Source organism: Cygnus olor, chromosome 5 (assembly GCF_009769625.2).
Source record: "Cygnus olor isolate bCygOlo1 chromosome 5, bCygOlo1.pri.v2, whole genome shotgun sequence".
Classification (NCBI taxonomy): domain Eukaryota; kingdom Metazoa; phylum Chordata; class Aves; order Anseriformes; family Anatidae; genus Cygnus; species Cygnus olor.
The window spans coordinates 36578154-36598476 of NC_049173.1; the positions used below are offsets into that span (position 1 = coordinate 36578154).

Genomic DNA, 20323 nt, shown 5'->3' on the forward strand with positions numbered 1-20323 from the left:
ACAGCCAGAAGATGTATCTGAATGCCTGGATCTGGGGCGAATGCAGTAACACATTTTTTGCATGATGACATTTAACAGATGGTTTAGATTCACTTCTGATGCAATGCCTTTGTCCTTGCCACCTTACTGAATAAGGGTCTGTTGCTGGAACCAGCATCCCTTCAAGATCTTTCATTTACTGCCAGTGTGAAAGACTACATGGTTTTGATTCCTAGGTTGTGTGTTTGAGTCCTGGACTATGTGCTGTTGTCTGATATAAAACCATCATTTAACTTTCTCTTTTTTAAGGAATGTAGCTGCACCAATGAAGGGCTATGCACTACAAGAGCCTGTGTTCCACAATTTCCTTTGAGAAAAGCTTTTTCTCTAATGTGATTATGTGCAAGAAATCAGACAACCTTCCAGCAGGTATGGAGACTGGAACAATGCATAGATAGTATCACTGACTATATTCTATTCAAACTGCTATAGTGGTGTTTTTTGTGATAGGCTGAGAAGAGAGTGGACAGGCTGTCAATTAAGTTCAGTTGAAAATAATGACATGCACAATTAGTTGCCTTTTCACTCATTTTAACAAGGGTGTCTTGCAATAGATTGTTTCAAGCATCCCCTCCTTCCCTCCAATTCCTGGATGCCTCAGTCTAAGACAGGTATTTCTACCTTACTTCTGTAATGTTTTGCACAATACATTTCTGTTGTAAAAGAATCAGATTTTCTAGCTGGATTTGCTTGCCTGTCACAACCATGAGGTTACTGTAATGTTCAGGCTGACCTCATCAAGAACAAAAATCTAGATGCATCATGGCAGATAAATTTCTGCTAGTGAATGCAGCTTCTGTAGAAAACGGCAGGAACACAAAGCAGTGCAGCAGAACATAAAAATAAAGTTTTCTCAGTAGAGGAATCTAAGCAGTTCTTGCAGAAAGTGAGGATCCTAAATGAAAGCTGCCAGGGTCAGCACAGATGCAAAATAAACATGCCAACAGATGTTTTAGGCTGAGTAACTTAGTTTTTCTTTTGGTGATGCGTAGGCAAGGGTTGGGTATACAGATTCTATGGCACAGATTTTAGTTGGCCTTTAGCTGTGTATATATATGTACACCCAAGTGAGCAAACCATCACGTTGTGTTACAATATTCCTTGATGACGTGCTGGGAGTAGCACATGTAAGTGGTGCTTTGGCAGCCCACCGCATACCTTGATGATACTTCCAGTAGCCTTCCAAGACCATGCACATTAATAGGTGTGGAGGCTCTGCAGCTGGGGCTGCTGGAGCAGTGCTCACAGCCCCCGCTCCCCCTGCCTGTCACAACCAGGTGCCTGCTCCCTCTGGGTGTCTGGACTGCCCAGCCTGGGCCTGAGTTCTCATCAGGAAAGTGACAGGACTCTGGGAAATGACTCTGAGGCTGGTGGCTAGGTCCATGCAGGTGTGCAGGGGGATGGCTGCCTAGCCACAGGTGAATCAAATGTGCAAATTCCCCTTGGTGGCCTTCCTGGGTCTCACACCTAGCTCATATCCCTCAAAGATCCCCTCCATCTGCAATTACAGGTGTGTCCCTGCCTTTGATTTTTAATACAGATCAGTGACAGTGCTACTTATTTGCCCTGTGCAAGGAGTGAACAAGGGTTTAATCTGCGTCCTGACATCAGGCTAGAGTTGTAGGTATGTGCATTAAGCATTTTATAGCTAGAGGGACAGACAAAATATATTGTTTTGAACATGCAAGGTGTACAGGATTCATCATCTGTGATAAAATCTGGATTATTTTCATGCCCATGACGCGCTAGGAAAGAGTCAGCACTAGATCTCCCTGAAATTCACCATCCTGCCTCCATAGTTTTCTTCCTTTGTAGTAAGAAGGTTTTTGGTGAACATAATGTTGCTGCAGCTAGGAACAGGGCTTAAAATAACACTGAGGCTCTGGCTTGGATTGGTAGCCTCTGGCAGCTGAAGATTGCCAGGAAGAAATTGTTTGGATCCTCAAACTGTAGGGTTCAAACTTTAGAACTGATGTTCCTACTGGTGCAGAAATATTATTAATTGCTTTGTGCTGTGGCAGGCTTGTAAGGAGGTGGATTTTCTGTGGAAAAAGACAACCCAGGGGACAGGCAGCAGGTGTGTGCTGCTGTGAGGCTGGATGACTCAGGCTGTGATGGTCTGTGTCCTGACTAAGAACTTGAAGGACAAAATTTGCTGCAATGACTCTTTCATTTTGTCACTTTAATGCTGGAGAAAATTTACCACATCAACATTTCAGCACTATGCTCTGTCAGTGACAGGCCAAAAATAAACCAGTTTATTTTATTGCATGGACATTAGACAATGTGAAAAGAAGCCTCACTCAGACAGGTCATTGGTTTTAATTTGCTTCAGGCCATCTGGTAACCAGCCATCCTTCTTAGGCACTGAGCACTGGGGGGCTGTGTGTTGCGCTCATTTGGTTTCAGCACACAGAATCACAGTGGTTTGGGTTGGAAGCAACCCTAGAGATCACCTAGTTCCAAGTCCCTGCTGTGGGCAGGGACACCTCCCACCAGACCAGGTTGCTCCTAGCCCCATCCAGCCTGGCCTTGAACACCTCCAGGGATGGGGCATCCACAGCTCCTCTGGGCAACCTGTGCCAGTGCCTCACCACCCTCTAAGAATTTCTTCCAAATATCTAACTTAAATCTACCCTTTTTTAAAGCCATTACCCCTTGCCCTGTTGCTACATTTCCTGACAAAGAGTCCCTCCCCAGCTCTCCTACAGGCCCCCTTCATGTACTGGAAGGCCACAATAAGGTCTCGCCGGAGCCTTCTCTTCTCCAGGCTGCACAACCCCAACTCTCTTAGCCTCTCTCCATTGGAGAGTTGCTCCAGCCCTCTGAGCATCAGTCACAACACAGAAGCAACTACCTGTTTCAGGTGTAATTGATAGACCAGTCTATCAATTTTTCTCCCTGAAAAAAAAAAAGGGGGAGGGGAGGAGGAGTCCTGCTCCCTCCCAGGAGATGTATGAGGATGAAGAGCTCTCTGTGGAAGCAAGGCATATCTTGTCTCTCAATCCTTTCCCTGTGCTGGTAGGTGTGATGGTGGGTTGTAATTACAGCAGCTTGCATGCTCTTTTTACTGCAAATTGCCTTGCTCTGGGCAGTGCTGAAGCAGGCTGTCTGGACAGGGCTGAAGACGTCTGTCCCAGGGCTGAAAACTCCAGGACTGTGCACCACCTCTGAACACCAGGAGGATGGATGTGAACACTCCATCTTGTGCAACCTCTGTGAGGCTTGTCTTGGAAGACCCTGGGAAAGCATGTGTGTTGTCTCGCAGCAGATCTGGGCAGTTCCCTGACTCTCACCCCAGACATGGCACGCAGTGGGGATGTTCCTCGGTGAGGGGACGACTCAGGCTCTTCAAAGGGTCACCCAACTGCATGCAGGCAGATAAGGGCTGGAAACAGGAGTGAGGCTCACACATGCCTGTGTCCCTGAATTCTGTGGCTGATAAAGAGACTTGCTGATTGTCTTCCTGTCAGCATCCCTGTGCATCTTTGGCAGCTGAAAGATGAAGGGGCTTCTGTGTGTAGGAAGGGAAATATCCAGAGCTCCCATCTGGGTTCTGCAGCCTGAATCATGCTGGAGCTGAGCTCTACAGAGAAAGGTGATATTATAAAGGATCCTAGGGAGAAATCAGCTCTGGTCCAACCTGTGTCACCCTGGCAAGGTGGTCAGAAAAGGAGTGTGCACTCCGTCTCTGCAGTGGGATTCAGCACTTGCTGCCCTCTCACCACTGGGCGTACAACTTGTGTGGAAATTGCATTTCACAGAAGGCTTCAATTTTTACAGCAGGCATTCGGCAGCTTGCCAGCACACAGCTACTGCCTTCAAAGAGCTGCCAAGTGCCAGCTTTCTTGGGTTCCACTGAGCTTTAGGTGCTTCTTGTTCTTGTATCCAAAGCAGCCTTACATGCAGGTCAGGAGTGAATGGTCCCATCCCAATCTGGTGCCTGGACACCACACAGCCCTACGTCCCATCACCAACATCAGCAGCTATAAGCTCCCCACGTGTTCCTCGTACACCCTTCCTTTCCTCCTCTTGCTTCCATGAGGGCGTACTCATTTTCCTGATTCCCACCTGACCTTGTATATGCCTTCTCAAATGCATTTCCAGGGCATCATCTGCTGTCATTCAGTTTTGCAGCTTGTGTAGCTGTACTTTTTCCTTTATTTTCTAGTGGATGAGATACTAATTGCTATAGACCACATCTATTTCCAGCTGAGCTTACTCCTTGTATTTATAGGAGCCAATCACAGGCTGGTAACTAGGTACCAAATGATAATCCAGGTAAGCATGTGACCATCACAGAACCGTGCTTTCCTCTGGCACCTGCTTAAATTTTGATTCTGTAATGGTTTTTCCTCTCTGATTTTCTAAATTACCTTGATGAGCTATTAATTGTATTTAGGCTACCATTGCGCATCTTTGAGATGGTAAAGCCATAACGCATCTCCAAACCAAGAACTTCTGTTTTCTCTAGATTCAAGGAGAGAGGCAGCTAAGTGCAGATCATCGAAACAAGTTGCCTTCCTTCAAGAAAGGGGGCTGTGCTCATGCCTTTAAAGAAAGACAGCGCCCTGACTCAGCGAGGCCTTGAAGCACATCCTTGTTTCTGGCCTCGGAAATAAGAGCTGATGGAGGCAAAGCAAAGCTGTGTGTGAGAAGGGCAAGAGGTATCTGGCACGCTGCAGATGTGATGATGGAGAGACACCAGCAAAGCATTGCTACCAGTATTCCACTACATGGAAACATGGGAGTGCGCTGCCCTCAGCTCCTTCCCAGCCGTGTGGCTAGGTGATCAGAAGTACCTGGCAACTACGCAGAGTAAGTGCATAGCACGCATTTCTAGGTGCTAATTTCCTTTCCTTTAAATATGTGATGGGGAAAACTATCATCACCTCACTGTCTTCACAGCTGGAACAGTTTTCTTGAGCATCTGTCACAAATGTCTTTGGCTACCTCTTAAATAAGTGCAAGTCATGACCAAAAAAGGAAGAAAAACTCATGAGAATTAAAATTGGGGGAAGAAAGATAAGTGAAGGAAATCGTTAAAATGGCCATTTTGGAATAGAAGTATTGTGATTAAGGGGCATAAGAAGTGCAGGCCTACTCTATTGGGTGTGCATGCACTTAGCACCTTAAATCCAGGATCTTTGCAAACACGGTTTAGTATTCCGAATAAGCCTCTTAAGTGGGTCATTCTACAATTCATAAAGTGAGGCAAAAGGAAGGTAAAAACCTTTCCAAAGGTGCAAGTGCTAAGCAGAACTGAAAGTAGTGCTTTGGAGTATTGCCTCTTAATTCTCTTCTCTGACTGCAGCTCTCTTCTTAGATCTTCTGCAAGTGTTTTTTTGGTTGAGGTATACATTAGGCTTAGACAATTATATTCAGTTGTTAGCAAGGATAATGATATTAAAACAAAGCAGCTGGGTATCTCTAGAGGTCTACAAGGAAGCATGTGATGCTCCAGTAAGAGCAGCACTACCAGGAAAGTGATGAATGCCACGGCTAGGTACGGAGTAATAGAGCCCAAGAACCAGCCTTTTAATGGCCTATTAGGGAGAAAAATTAAGTACAGAAGTTGAGGCTGTTTTTGATAATAGTTTCGTAAGAAAATGTTGCATTCTACCCATGGGATCAGTTGAGCAGTTTGTTTTGACTTTCATGGTCTCTAGCTAATAAAACAGAGCTTACTGACAGGTGTGTGAGTACAGGATGATAGAACATTTCCCTTGGTCAAAGCTTAAAATCTCCAGCCATTGCCAGCATCTTTCAGAGGTCCTGTATGTTTCATGTAGCATCTCTGATCTAGAGGCTGCCTGTTTACTTTTCATCCTCTTCCAGCTCTGGTTTGGCCGTCTGCCTGATGTTACTGGCATGGGAGGGCTATCTTTTGGGGGCAGGTACTGGTCCTTCAGTGGATGATACCCACGCTGCTTACAGTAGCACATCACACACTTTAGTACTGATATCCAGGGGTCAGTGCTCAAGAATCCCTTCTGACTGAAAAATACTTCAGATAAATTAGGTGGAACTAATGAGTTTAGATATACTGGGAGGCAGAGAGCTGCCTAGCTGGGCATCTCAAAGGCCTGTTGCAAGCAGAGGCTGGCCACGTATTTTGATTAAGTGCATCTTCCTTTCTCAGCATTTCATGTGAGTGTAATCAGACCTGCTAAGGGTCAAAGCTGGTAACGCCACTGTTCAAGGGGAGAGAAGAAGAATGCAGATATAAAATTTATGAGCTGCAGAAAAGATATGGAATCAAGAACATGAGGTTTGGTGAAACAAATATTGAGGTGGTCAAATGTATTCCCTCTGTACTATATTTACCTCTTGCAGCAGTTTGTCCTAGATACAGGCCATGGTCTGGAGTTATTCGCAGGCATTTGAGGATGCAGTTTCTATGAAAGATGCCATCCTAAATAAAGCTGTATTGATTGAAAGGGAAGGAGTAAGCTTTACAGACATTAGAGGAGCAGGGAAATGCTGGTTGAGAAGCAGAACCTCTGAAAGGGATCTGAGGCTGGAAATAGAGTTGCCCGTGGATTAGCAAATAATACTAACACAAAAGTGGAAATGGCAAAATACCATTTGGTGGAGAAAGGAGCGTAACCTGAGGAAGAAAATTCCATTCTGTTCTACAGCTCAACGCTCAGCTGCTAAAGGAGGTGAGTGATCCAGGAGAGGGGGACTGAAGTTGCAAGCTGCAGTTGAACATTGCCTGCCACCAACAGGGAAATGGGTGAGGGGACAGGAGCCCGGGGAATGAAAGTGGCTTTTGCCTTTGCACATAGTGTACCCTGAAAGTGCCCATATCCCAGGAGCTGGTCCTTGATGCTCTTCTGCACGTTGGAGATGGGCTTTACTTTGTGAAGAACCAAATGTTCCTAAAAGCTACCCTTAGCTGAGGGTATTATTTGAGGAAAATAATTTCTCACCTTCCCTAGCAGGTAGGTGGTGGTTGTGCTAGGTAGCATCCTCTTTTCCCACTGCAGCTGTAGATAGATAAGGGGGAAGCAAGTCAAGACCCTGGCACAACTTTGAAGGAGAGAAAAGAAACATCTCGTTTTGAATGGAAATGGGAAGAAGAGATTCCGTCTTCCTGAGCATGCTCTCTTCTGCCTATGCCCTTGCCTTCTCTTCCCCATGTACCTAAAATAAAGACTTCTCTGCTGAGACAGATGACATGCTGAGCCTTGCTCCAATACGTCAGGCTCATACCAAAGAACAGCAAAATGCAGGTTTGGCACTCCAGTAACATTGCCTGGGGTATGAGTGAGGGCAGAGTGGAAATAACTGAGCTGGTGAAAAATTGGCCAAGGAGACACCTGCTGCTCTGGGACGTACAGGAAAACAGGGACTTATTGGTGTTGCTGTGACACCCAAGTCAACATGAAAATTGATGCACTTGATCTATATGAGGGGAAGTCAAATGCAGAATTAAGATCAGCTTAAGTGAGGGAGCAAACGTCTAAGGAAAGTCTGGGATAGCTGCACACTGAGCTGCAGAGGCAGGATTCAACCCTTTCCTTTTGCAGATGGAATAGGGTTGGGGGATATATAAAATACCATGGAAGTGTGCATGTGCCTGTGCATTCATGTCCTTTCCTGCATATTTACACCAGCGTGTGTGTTGGGGAGGCATCTGCACCTAGCTCAGAGCATAAATTCTGTGTGGCTTCCAAGAGAGCGTTGTAGCTGGTGTCACAGCAGCTGCTAGAAAACAACCCACAACCACTGTGCTATGCTTTTCAAAAGATCACACATCAAAAATCATGAATTAAAACAAAATTCCTCATTCCTAATAATGTTAGCACTCTTAGTAACTCCTGTTATAGAATATAATTCTAAAAAGGCAGCTTACTTTTGCTGATTTTTCTACACTTCTAGGGAATGTCTGTTTTCAGGCTGTAAGACTTCATTTACATTAAATGTGATGACAAAAAGAAAAAAAAGAAAAAAAAAAAGCAAGTAAAGGATATAGCAGCTTTCTGGATCATGCTTCAGGAGTTTGCTTCCATAAAATGGTGGGTCTTCCTACAGCTAGAAAGGGGCAGTGCAGAGACTGGACCAATGGAGATGAATTCACCGTGTATCCCCCACTCACGCAATGTCAGTAGGGCTCAGACCGAACTCTGGAAGCCAAAAATACCATCTATTTTTGCTAGTGACTGTCTGGGAGGAGCTCACAAACCTGTTAGAAAGCCCAAGGCACCCCTTTAAGAAGTGCTCTGGCGGTAGAAGGAGAGCTTGAAGACCTTTGCCTTAGGACAGAAAGGACTGGCACTGCAGGCAAAACATGCAAGAGGATCAGAATGGTTCTGTGTGAGCGAGGGTGCTCTGGGAAGGAAGTTGTCAGCCTTTCAGCGGGCTGCAGCATTTCAGGAAGCACAACCACATTGTAATCAAACATTCTTTTCATTGCAACAGACAACAAGACAGTTTTTCAGCAGACATTCAATTATTGTTCAAAATAGATGGTTGAGTATAAGGGGAAAGTTCTCGTTTTAGATGAAGCTGCTTTTCACTTGGGACTTCTGCAATCAGAAAATACATTTGTAGCAGCTGGATCCTCCTGCCTCTGAGCTTTCTGGATCTACATCCAAATTTCAAAAGTACAGGCTGCTTAAAATATCTGAGATGCTGGACTGTAATGTCAGCCTGAAGTATGTAACATACTGCAGCGTAGGTAAATAATAAATAACATCTTTCCAATGCTGTCAGCTTCTTAATAGGAACAGTAGAAAAAAAAATAGTGCTCCTTTTCTGCTAAATTTATCACCCTTCACTGACGCCTGGGTGAAATCCACCAGTTATACAAAGAGCAAGAATTTACACTCCTCCTGCCTGCTCCCGGGCTCACACGGCAGGCTGGGCCAAGCAGTCTGCAGGCTTGCTGGTCACTTTCAGGCTGCTTGGAAAGTTTCACAGGGGCTCTTCTTGCCGTGCTGAGGTTGCCTCTGATTCACAGAGCAGAGTGCCCATAAGCCTGCCCTTGGAAGACCATGTTTGGATGTCCTGTATGAGCTATTCCAAGCAGATACCCTGCTTCACCTTTGGGAAGGAGGGTCTCAACTGCCACAAAATGAAGGGATTAAACCCTTCTTGGTCACTTGGGTTTGTCCAGCTTCCTTTTCTCATGTCCATGTTTGTGAGATACGGGATATCGCAATCCTCCAGGCCATCGTCATCTCTAACATGCCATCATCATCTCTGCAAATCTGCTAGGGCAATGGCAAACCCATGGCAATGTGCAAGCGTGGGTCAGGGTGAGCAAGCACAGCAGCAGAGCTGGTCAAGGTAGGTCATGATCCAAGGTAGCAAAGCCACCTGAAAGCTTCCTATATTACGTGGTGAGAGGCTTTAAGTAAAAAGTCTCCCAAAAGAAGTACATGGAAGAAAAATGATGACAAACCTTTCCAGTGATGGTAAATGCAGAGGTTCCTGGATTCCTTCAGTTGTTTGTGGGATTCAGCAATAGAAACTGGTGCAGAGGTTTGGAGTTCAATATTTGCCTGGAAGTGGATTAGCTGTTTAAGGTATCTCCTGCCAGCCAAATCAAAACAGATTATTCATCAAGCATATGCGTGCCTATCCCATAATACACTCAATTTCTGATATTTTAACAGAAAAATTCTCACTGCAAAGTCACTGTTTGTGTTCAGCCTGAAATATTTTTCTCTCTTCTGGCAAGGCCAGCCTCTGTGCTGTGGCAGCATGACCTGAGGAGTGCCACAGCACAGGTAAAAGCCAGCCACGTCTTCCGTACCACCCTGAAAGGCAGATCAGGGAGTTATGGCTTTGGGAGACAAGGAGATGAAACCGTCTCCCTCTGTGTTTCTTGAACAGGCATTACAGGCAACAGGGTGATGAGCTCATTTTCTGTTGTCTCGAATGTAGCTGTAAAAATGCCATCCAAGGGTTTCTTGTTTATTCTTTCTCAGCGCCGTTTCCCCATCAAATGTGTTCAGCTTGCAAGTAAACATTGCCTTGGGTCTGAGCAGAAAGGCAACTCAGAAAGTGAAAACCTGTTCAATCTGCCTCTGTTATCTGCAATAAGATTTCTAATGTTCAGGCTTAGGTGACCAGATTACAGAGCTAAATCAGGATGTTGAAAAGCTAAGAGCAGTTTTGCTGCATTGCTGAGGCTACCTCTGTTTATTGCTGCTGTATTAGCTCCTGCAGGCAGAATCTCACGGAGAGTTGTTTGGATTCCTTCCCGTTTAAATGCGTGTACGGGTGAGAGTAAATGGATGGATTTTCATCCTGCAGAGCAAACCCATGCTTGCTGAAGGGCCTTTTCTTTCTCTGATATCTAATCCTTTCCTTTGGCAATGTAAATAATGAGACACTTCTGCAGATCTGATTAAGCTCCCGGTCCCTTTTTAAATGACAGAAGATCAATACTATTACTAAATCCATTAAACAGTTCTTCACACTTCAGTTGTACTCTCTCTATGATATATGAGAAAGAACAGAGGGATATTTTGGCTATTATATGGAAAATGCATGCTAGAGCCTCTTCTCGTGTTCCACTTTCTCTCCCTGGCTCCAAGCCACTTGCATCCTGCAGGCTGCCCAGCCCTCGTGCTCAGCATCGCCAGCCAGAAGTCACCAGGGAACTGGGATGTGGGAGGGACTTCTGCCTTTCCATCTCCTAAGCCAGGCTGGGATCCATCAGTGGTATCTGGAAGCTCTGTCTTCCAGTTACTTTGTGATGACAAGTGAGCTGAAGTACGTCTCCATTTATGTTTTTGTTTTAATGTCTGTTTTCTGCTGCTACACTGATAACTTCCATGGTCCTCACACGAAAATCGGGGCATCACAGCTCTGTGCCCGTAAATGACACGGTGTCTGCAGTGGTGTCCCTAATGTGGTGTGTTTGTTGGGAATGATGTGCTCTCCCCATTTCTCCCATTGAGAAAGCCAATGTTGATGGGACAGGACAGTACCTCCCCGGCAGTACCAGTCTTCTACAGTCTTACAAGAGAGATCAGGTACCAAAAATGCTGGGGACACTGAATCCCCTTTCTCCACCTGGGATGGTCTCTCCAAGCCAGGCAGTGCTTGAGAGAAGAACGTGACTTTCTGTTGCCAATGGATGTGCCACTGTTACCTTAACTGTTCTGAGATCAAATATATTAACTTTGCAACAATATAAAGATATAACTGCAATGTGACAGGTCTACTTTAAGAACGTGAACAGAGGTAGATAGGGGTAGAGACTGAGGCAGTCAGGAAAAGCAGTTTGGGGATGACTGTAATTGGCCTGTGTGTTGTAAGGCATGGAGAAGGAAAGCAAAGCAACTCAGTGCTTAACAATGCCCTGAAATCCTAAAATGTACTGTAAGGAGGGACAGTGAGTGGGAACAGGCTCAGGTTCTTAGGGCAGGAGCCAGAGAGCCAGGGCTTGATATTTCTTTTCTGCGCTGCAACTCTCTCTACCACCACATGCATTAGGTTTTTGGACCTTGGCTTTGCTCATTTGTGAAGCAGAACTGAAAACCTGCAGGGATGCTGTGAGGATGTAATCGGTCTGTTACATGCGTTGAGATCTCCAAGGTTAACGGCAAAGTGTTACAATAAATCTGAGAATGAGGTAGGCAACTTGACGTGCATTCATTCCTGGCTGTGGCGTGACAGCACCACCAGCCAACCTGAGAGCTCCATCTGCATCCTGCTCCTCAGAACAGCGTTGTAATTATGCCTCATTGTGCTGCTTTTTTGTTCAACAACTTGCTGGCTGTTTCTCACGTCAAATGAATTATTCAGCAGCAGACTGTGTTCTTGTTTTTAACAACAGCAGCAACAATACTTCATGCTCATGGAGTCCCTTCAAAAGTGTGCTGGAAACATTAATTCCATAACCAGCGATGCGAGATGGGGTTAGCTCAGTGCACTGAGAAATGAGACTCAGCTCTGTGACATGGGCCAAGTAACACTGGGAGCTGCAGATCTAGGAGAAAAGTCCAGCTTCTACTGCTCTGCACAATTTTTCTTCCCCTCTGAGCTACTTTTCAGCAATGTTGTCACAAGCCAGATCCTCAGCTGCTACAATCAGCATTATTGCCTTCAATGCCACAGGGAAATGGCAGCTTTTGTCTGGATCCATCCAGCCCACATTTTCAGGCTGAAGTCCCATGGACTTCCCATGGATAACCTGACATTTTTTAGATGTCATTAGCTCACTGCTGCCATCAAGAGTGGTGAGTGTTTGGATTAGTTCCTCTTTGTGCAGAAGCTGAACCCCAACAAGCAGGCATATGAGGACAGGCTGAGTTTGCATGTGCAGCATGTTGTTCAGTGAAGATGAATGATGCATGCTTGTGCCTGGCCGCTTTACCTGCACTTCAGAGGTACTCTTAGATCTCATGCTTGCCTGAAGATCTGACATAGTGGGCTTTATAGCATCACCGATAGTCTTGGAAAGTCAGGGACTTAACTACCCTACAAGCAATGATCTGGACTCAGCAATTAACACCTTTAAGCATGAACCCAGGCACAGAGCCTGCAGTAGGTAGGGAGTTCTGGCTGCATCCTACGGCACAGTTCAATGTAGCCAAGCGGCTACAGGTTTGAGTCTGTTCTTGCCATGGGTCTCCTATAGAGTATCAGATCCAATTCAAAGCTGACTTTTCCCTGGGCTTAAGATACTCAATGATATTAGATCACTAAGATGACATCAGAGTCCTCAGAAACCTCACATTGCTTATGACTTGTGCATGGCACGTTTCTTTGGTGTTTTTAAAGAAGGAAACACTGGAATATGTGTATTCAAATCCTACAGAGTACCAAGCCCAGTCTTCAGCTGCACACACTTTATGTTGTTGAGAAAGAGCAAACTGCAAGCAAATGTCTGTGGTACTTACTACCTGTGAGTGTGGAATAAAAATCTGTGAAGAAAAAAAAGATGATACAGAGCATAATCTTCACTGGAATCTGCACAAATGTTGATTAATGTTTTCCCATTTTTCCACTTTTTAACCTTAATCATCACTTTTATCAAGCACCTTCTGGTTTTCTGTTGGTGGTCAGGAGCATGAGCTGCTGACAAAACAAGACACCCAAGAGAGCTGGGGGTTCAAACCTGTGGGTCTCACTGCCTGTGCCTTCAACTTAGAAGTTTTTTGAACAAAATGTCTATCTTTTGTCTGACTGGGAGATGCTGGGGAAAGAACTTGCAGAACAACACACTACCTCTGGATTTTTGTGCTGTTCTTAAATGCTCACATTTTGCTTGGACTTTATTAATCCTGCTTGTTCTGGATGATCTGAATGCGCCTGGCTCTGTAGGTGATCTGAAAGAGCAGTAGGAGTTGCTTTGCCTGGTGAAAGACAACTGCAAATGATGTTCCCAACAGACTGTGACTCTCAGCCATCAAACAGTGTTTTTCTTAAATGCTGAAGGACTGCAGAGACCTTTTAAGTGCAGATCTTGTTAGCAACACCGCAAAAGTGGAACAGATATATTGATTCTCCCCACCCTGCCCAAAAGCTGGTACTTTATGACAGAATCTCACTTTTGCTTTGTCTTAAACTTTAACTATGTGTATCCTTTAAAAACAGAGAGATACAGATCTGTTCATTGTGTGGAAAAAGAATTGTGATTTCTCATTTCCTGGAATGTAATTGTTTCTCAGTCAAATAGGATGCAACTCAGTAAGGAGTGTTAAAGACAGAATTAAACCTGGATAAGAAAAGCAGTTTGGGGTGAGACTTGAATGTGAGCCAAAGTTGTCTTGCTACTGCAAGGAATGCAAAACTTGTTACTGGAATGTATAAGGAGGCCAATCGTATACAGGACATCTGAAATAATGTTTCTGCTCTGTCTTGTGCTGGAAGACCCCACCTGGAGGACTGTCCTGTTCTCAGCACCGCACTCCAGTAAAGATGGAAACCACCTGGAAGAAATCCAGAGGTGAGCCAGGAGAACAACCAGAGAGCCAGAAAACTTGCTCAGTTGAAGAAATGTTGAGAAAAACTGCAAGATCAGAGTTCTAGAGAAGAGTCTTTCACAAATATCAGAGATTTCTGCAAAGAGAAAATATACATTTGTTGTATTTGCTGTAGCTAAAACAGGAATTAATTGGTTTAAGTCACTGCAAAGGAGACTTATTTTAAGCTTTAGTAAAAAGTCTCTTAACTTTCCATCTCTGAAGGCTGTGGTATTCTGTCACGGGAGGCTTGTAAGAACAGGTTAGACAAACATCTCTCAGGAGCAGATTAACTTAATCTGACCTAATTGCCTTAAGGCAATGGGGTGATGTAGATGCTCTCTTGAGGATCTTTTCCAGTCCTATTTTCAGAGTTAGTATTGCCTCAGCTTTATGGTGTGAGATGACATGACTTGGCTGGCACATCATCAACAGAGCTGTGGTATTCCTGCAGGGAATCTGTATTACACTGCTGATGAGTGAAAGGAGAGATTCCATCTTTTATTAGAGAGACCTCCTTTATTAACTAAGTCCATTTGACATTGGATCAGAGATGTAAAAATTTGGGATCCCTAGAGCTCCAAGTCAGTCTCTAGACAAATAACAGTTGGAATAGGAAATGGTGCCCCAGATCACTGACAATAAGAGAGAGCCCTTACTACTCAGATTTAAGGAGCTTCTCTAAACAGGGACCTACCCCTACCCCAGGATGGCTGTGTAGTCCCAAAGACTGTGAGAGTCACAAACTGGGAGTCAGCAATGGGGATATGGCAGTCAGAGGTCACCCCGACTTTCTGAGCCACCCCTCCAGCTTGTGGGGCTGGTGTCAGACACCAGGTTCTGGATCCGTTTTGTGAGCATCCTGATCTCACCGGAGATCTAAAGAACCCTGTGAAAGGGCTTGCAGCTTGGTTTGCTACGGTTATTTCAGGGAGCAGGCTTATGAGTTCTCCCTGAGTCAATGCTCAGAACTTGCCAACAGGCAGCCAAGCCTCAGAGATAACCTACTGAAGTCGGCAAGCTGTTGGTTGGATCTAATTCAGCCCCAGCAAGATGCAGGAGACCAGCTCTGAGTGAGGGAATATGCCATTTACATGTGGCCATTTTTCTAACCAGGAGTTTGTAGGAGGCAGTATGAGACAGCTGGGTTTTATCTGATGCCAAAAGATTTGCTGTAGCACAGTACTGCTACTGTGTGAGGAGAAGGGAAGATGCAGTCTGCAGCTCTGTCAGCCCTTTTCGGGGAGATTGTGCCACAGTCCCTTCAGCCCGTGACTATCCCCTGAGCCCACTCCAGGCTATGCTAAGCTGCCTTCTCTGGGTTGCCATCAATGAATGAGAATAACTCTGGCAGCCAGGCTGGCTACAAACCACCCATTGTTGCTTAAAGGAAGTGAAAATCCTCGTGTTCCCAGCTGTAAATCCCCCATCTGTCTTGGATAAGCACAATCAAAGGAACGCTTAGTCCATATGTGTCATTCTGGGTAATCTGAACGTGTACTTTTCCTAGCAATCACTAAAATACATTTCAATTGAGTATGATAAGCACGGCAACAGCTTCTGTCTAGTTCAAGAGTTGAAGACACTGCTGCAGAAGAGGAACGAGGTGGGACTGCATCTGAGTTTGAATCACTGCTGAAACAGGAATGACAGCAAAATTTTCTCCCCAATGAATTGGAACAGCAGCCAGCTTTATGGACAACTTTGGCAAAAGGGCTGCAATCTGAAGTGATCAAGGGAATCACACACCTTGTCAGCATTGAAAAACAAAGCTCTCATTTGGTTTGTTTCAGGTCCCCAAACAGTTCTGCCCTCAAAGCAGATAGCAAAGGTGGGTTACCACTTCCAGACGATACAGGTTTTAAAATAACAGCCTTTTGTGTATCCCCTCACCCCAGTGCTGCTGCAATGTGTTTAAAAATATAGTAAGATGAGGCAAGTTGGTCTGCCTCTTGGTTCACCATGTGAAGAGCAATACAAAGGCAAATGAAAGGGTTCAGCATGTAAAGATCCAGCAGACAGCTGCTGCCTGAGGTCTCCTACTCACATCCTCAGGAAGATGTCAGTCTGTCTCACTCCAGGGTCTCAGCTATGGTAGGGTCTGGTCACCCAGATGACCAAGTCCTACTTGGTGGGTAAGTGTGTCACAGATGGGAAGACTTGCTACCAGCTCCATCTTTTCATTTTTTCTACCATATTTTGCTTCCCTATTTCCTCTCTCTCTTGTGTTTTACTCCCTGTTGAGTCTCCCGTTCCAAAATTCCCCTTGTCTGGGAGAGAGGATGAGGCTAAGGCTATTCACATTGAATTGTCCGGTTTAGAACTCAATAGGCCTTTGGGACATGAAAAAGCAGTTACTGTGGGGAAATGTCAGTGACTGGATATTAACATCTAACAATGACCCCCCATGGGAAAGGCTTTCAAAAAACAAAGCAACAATAAAACTTCCTGCACTTCAAGACTTTGCCAGGATGGCATTTCAGCTTGAGATTTTTGTTGCTTCTCTGTTTGCCTGAAAAATACTCCTTTTATTTTACAAAGTGACCTTATCTGGTTGCAGTGACTGCTGGGCTCATTCCTCCCTGCAGAGCGGAGGGTCTGTGATGCTGCCACCCCTCAGCAAGAGATGTCTCCTACTGCCCAGTGTCCGCTCAGTGCTTGTGAGACAAAAAGTTGTAGGAGACGCAGAAGAGTCAAGGCCACATTTCTGGCTGTCAAGCTGGTTCAGCTTGCTTAGGAAACGCCATGTGGTGGGATGGGATGGGCAGCCTCGCAAGGCCTGGTCCCGCTCTATCGTGTGCAGCTCTTCCCTCGGGGCTGAGCCCACAGCCACCTTGTGCCCCCACACACATAGGCCTCCATAAATGATGGAAACAACGTAGTTGGGCGGGATGTGTTCATATTAAATCTAGTTTCAGTTACACGCAACCAGGTCTTTTTCCTTTCCCTCATAAGGCTTTTTGTTTTGTTTTGTTTTTTCTTGGCAGAGTTTATGTAAAGCTTTTCTCCCATCTTCAGTGCCCATAGTTTGCATTATGGATGTCAGCATTTCACAGCAGTCAACAACGAGCCTTTGACAGCACTGAGGTAAGCTGGGGCCTGGTACAGAAAATGTACAGTTTCATATGAATCACAGTTTTGATTTGTAGACCTGACAATAGACAAGAGAACATATGCTCAGATGCTTCTGTTAGCCCAGCTCTGAGGAGAAAACAGCGTAATGAGGAGAGCACAGTGGTGATTCACCCTTCCTTCAGCTCATCTTCCCTCACTGCTGCAGGCTGTGGTGGGCACCAGGGAGCTCTTGTCAGGGCGTGTGACACCCTCAAGTCCCAGCCAAGTGTGGGACAAAGGCCTGTGTGTGACAGGACTCTGAGCACGGGCAATCACGGAAAATCTGGTGGCATGAATCATATGAGGATTCACGTGGGCTCCACAGTCCCAGCCAAGTTCACCTTCTTCTCCCCGAATCCCCTCGCCAGCTCCAGCTGGCTGCACTCCGGGTTATTTCCTCACCAGCGACGGGCCACTACCAGCTGGCAGGGGTTCACAGGCCCCGGCAGGCAGAGGGAGCGAAGGGGAGCCCTCTGGAAGGAAGCAGAAGTTGTGGAAGTTAGTTACGGCAGGACTGCAGCTATTTATAAAACTTGGCTGGCGATGAAGGAAGGAGAAAGGCTGTGGGTAGGGCCTGTGAAGCCAGCCTCTCTGGCAGCGTGTCTTCCTTCTCCCCTGCCATGGCTGGATAGCACAGCACGTGGAGCTCACAGCTACAGCCACGGCATTTTTCCCCACCTAATGCCACTAGTAATTTTGCTACCTAAGCCTGGCAGAGTCAGCCCCGGCATGTGCTGCTCATTGCAGAGTAGAGGGCGAAATTCGGAAGGGCTTTCTTCTGCTCCCCATTTCTGGTGGCAGGGACAATTTGTTAAACCAGTCCCTGTATTAGCAGGTGAGAAAGATTTGGGAATTCGTTCAGTGAGTTTGCTGCTATACAGCTGTCCTAAGAATAAGGAGAAAAAGGCGTATTGTATTTCTTTCCATCCTGCCTCATTTCCTCTCCTCCCCCTTGCTCTCTTATCTGTCCATGTAACGCAACAGATGTTTTCCATAGGATAATGAGTGGACATGAAGCGAGGGTAGCAAGGCAATTTCCTGAGCACCATGCAATCTATTTGTTTCCTGATTCCCCACCATAACCACTGCTGGAAACAGTTGCTGCAGGCACAGCTTTCCAAGCTGAATGAGTTTGAGCTGGTCCCTCACTGTGACAAAGGGAGATCGGTCTCTGAGATGCAAAAAAAAGAGTCTTATCCCCTCCCTACACCTGTGGGACCACGTACATCCCCTTCTGCCGCACAGGCTGCTAACTGCCTCAAAGTCGTGTGTTGACACAGGTTTCCTCTCATGTTCTTATCTGCTATCTGTGAATTTATCTTCCCTAAACTGTAGCTGGGAGAGGACTCGTGCAGCCAGGAGGGTGGCTTGCCTTTTCGTCGCCTTCACTGAGGCAGCAGGGAGGCTGCTGGTGTGGCAGCACGGCCTGCAGCATTTAGCAGCTGAGGAGCTCATCAAGGATCCGCTCAGAACAACCTCTGGAAACCTTCTCATACCAGCTGCAGTGATACAAAGTCCTACTAATTGGTTATGCAAATCCATGAATAGTATTAAGGAACCTTATAATTAACTGCACCCTCCCAAGCATCCCATCTGGGTAGCATACTGGCCTACCACTGTTCCTCTTTATTTAAATAACCCCTGCCCAAGCCTCCCAACCACTGCATGGAGCTTCTCAAAAGCAGCTCGGGAGGAACATCGGTGCTTCAGGATGCAGAAGCAAAGCTGAGTAAACAGGCACAGAAGCAGGGTAGTCAGTAGGTCCTGTGTGGATTTGGTGTGAATTCTCATTGCCCACACATACCCATCCCCTTCCCTTCTCCTGCCCTCAGAAATAGAAAAGAGAGGGTACAATCAAGGGATTAAGCATAAAGAAAACAAAGCAGACAAAGCCTCTGGAGATCTCACATAAACTGCCACAAAAACACAACTGCTTTGTAGTCAGCTGGGCTGAATTTCGGGGACATCATTCACACAGATGAAACTTGCAGAGAAATTCTGGTAAAGTGAAATGGAGATACACTGCTCAAGATCTTCATTTTCATTTTACAGGTACCTGGGTTCTCCAGCAAGCCAGAACAGCCAGACCTTTGCCTTCCCATCAATCCTGAAAACCAGTCATATCCTCTTAATTTAAGCAAAGGTTTCTGCCCTGTCCAGGCCACTTTTTCCAACTGTTAACACATATTTGGAAAAATTCTGCAGCCAGCATATGTTTGTCTTCTCACAGTTTCAAAAATGATTTTGCTGGAGGAAGGAAGCCTCGCCCTTCATTGCCCCCTCCAGCTGGAAAATCACCTCTAATCTTACTGTCCTTTTTCCTGCTATGTATCCTGCCAATTAAAACTGGGTCTTGTTATTAACTGCAAATAATGTGGCTAAGCCTTTGGTAGTTTTTTTTTTCTTTTTTTCTTTTTTTTTTTTCATAGTTTAATTCTCATTCTGCCCATGAACCTGGGTTTGGCTTGTAGTTTGCATCTCATGATCAGCTCAGCCCTCTCTCATTTCAGCCTCAGTTCTTGCTTGCTCTCAGCTTTCCTCCTGCTCAGCCAGGCATCTGCCATGTCATTTTGTTCCTGCTGTTTTCACATGTGATGGGTGTATGGACTCATTTCCCATCGCACTGGACACGTTTTAATCCTGCTGGGTACTTGGAGGGGCCTGTGTTCATTCCCCCATGTACTGCATGTTGAGGACATATGCATATGCCACCTGGCTGAGCTGGAGCATTGTTTGCTTGTTTTGGCTTTTGGGATTTGTATTCCTACGTTGCCATTTGACTGCTCAACATAAAAATACCATCAACTTGTAGTAGACATTGCCACCTTCAACAGAGGTTGTCTGTTCATGGTGTCACCAACTCCCTACAGCTGTGGGTGGGAAACTTGGGTGGGGTTGGGTGGCCCCTGCCCATACATCAACAGCTGGCTGGTAAGGACTGCTCACTGGAAAAAACTCTACAAGGCAGAGCCGGCCGCTGTGGGGAGAGTGCAGTCCACAGGAGCTCTGTGCCCTTGGTGGCATTGCTGCTCTCTCCCTCCTGGACATGCACAGGGCCACCACATGGAGCGTTGTGCATGTTTCTCTCAAGCTCTGTGTTACTGTGGAAGCACACAGATGCTACATAGCTGGCAAAACAGCCCCTGACTCTGTTTTCTTTCTGTTGACTTCCTTCTTTTAGCTTCTGGTGTGAGTGTGCACTGGTTGGAGGTACCAAGTGTCAAGGTACATAGGGACAA

General features: G+C 45.8%; 1 protein-coding gene across 3 annotated transcripts in view; it reads left to right on the forward strand.

Moving 5' to 3' along the window:
- The window catches only part of MAP3K9 (mitogen-activated protein kinase kinase kinase 9), a 78382-nt gene extending 58928 nt beyond the window's left edge, over positions 1 to 19454 (forward strand). For 2 of the 3 annotated variants that reach the window (XR_005820047.1, XM_040557499.1), the window contains exons 12-13: positions 16958 to 17057; positions 19137 to 19454. Coding sequence is in view for 1 of the 3 variants with exons in the window: in XM_040557499.1 (XP_040413433.1) it covers positions 16958 to 17047 (90 nt within the window). In the remaining 2 variants the exon portion in view is untranslated. Of the gene's footprint in view, positions 1 to 288; positions 409 to 4513; positions 4858 to 16957; positions 17058 to 19136 lie in introns of those variants that run through there. The other variant, XR_005820049.1, reaches the window with a different exon arrangement.
- Positions 19455 to 20323: the final 869 nt, after the last annotated feature.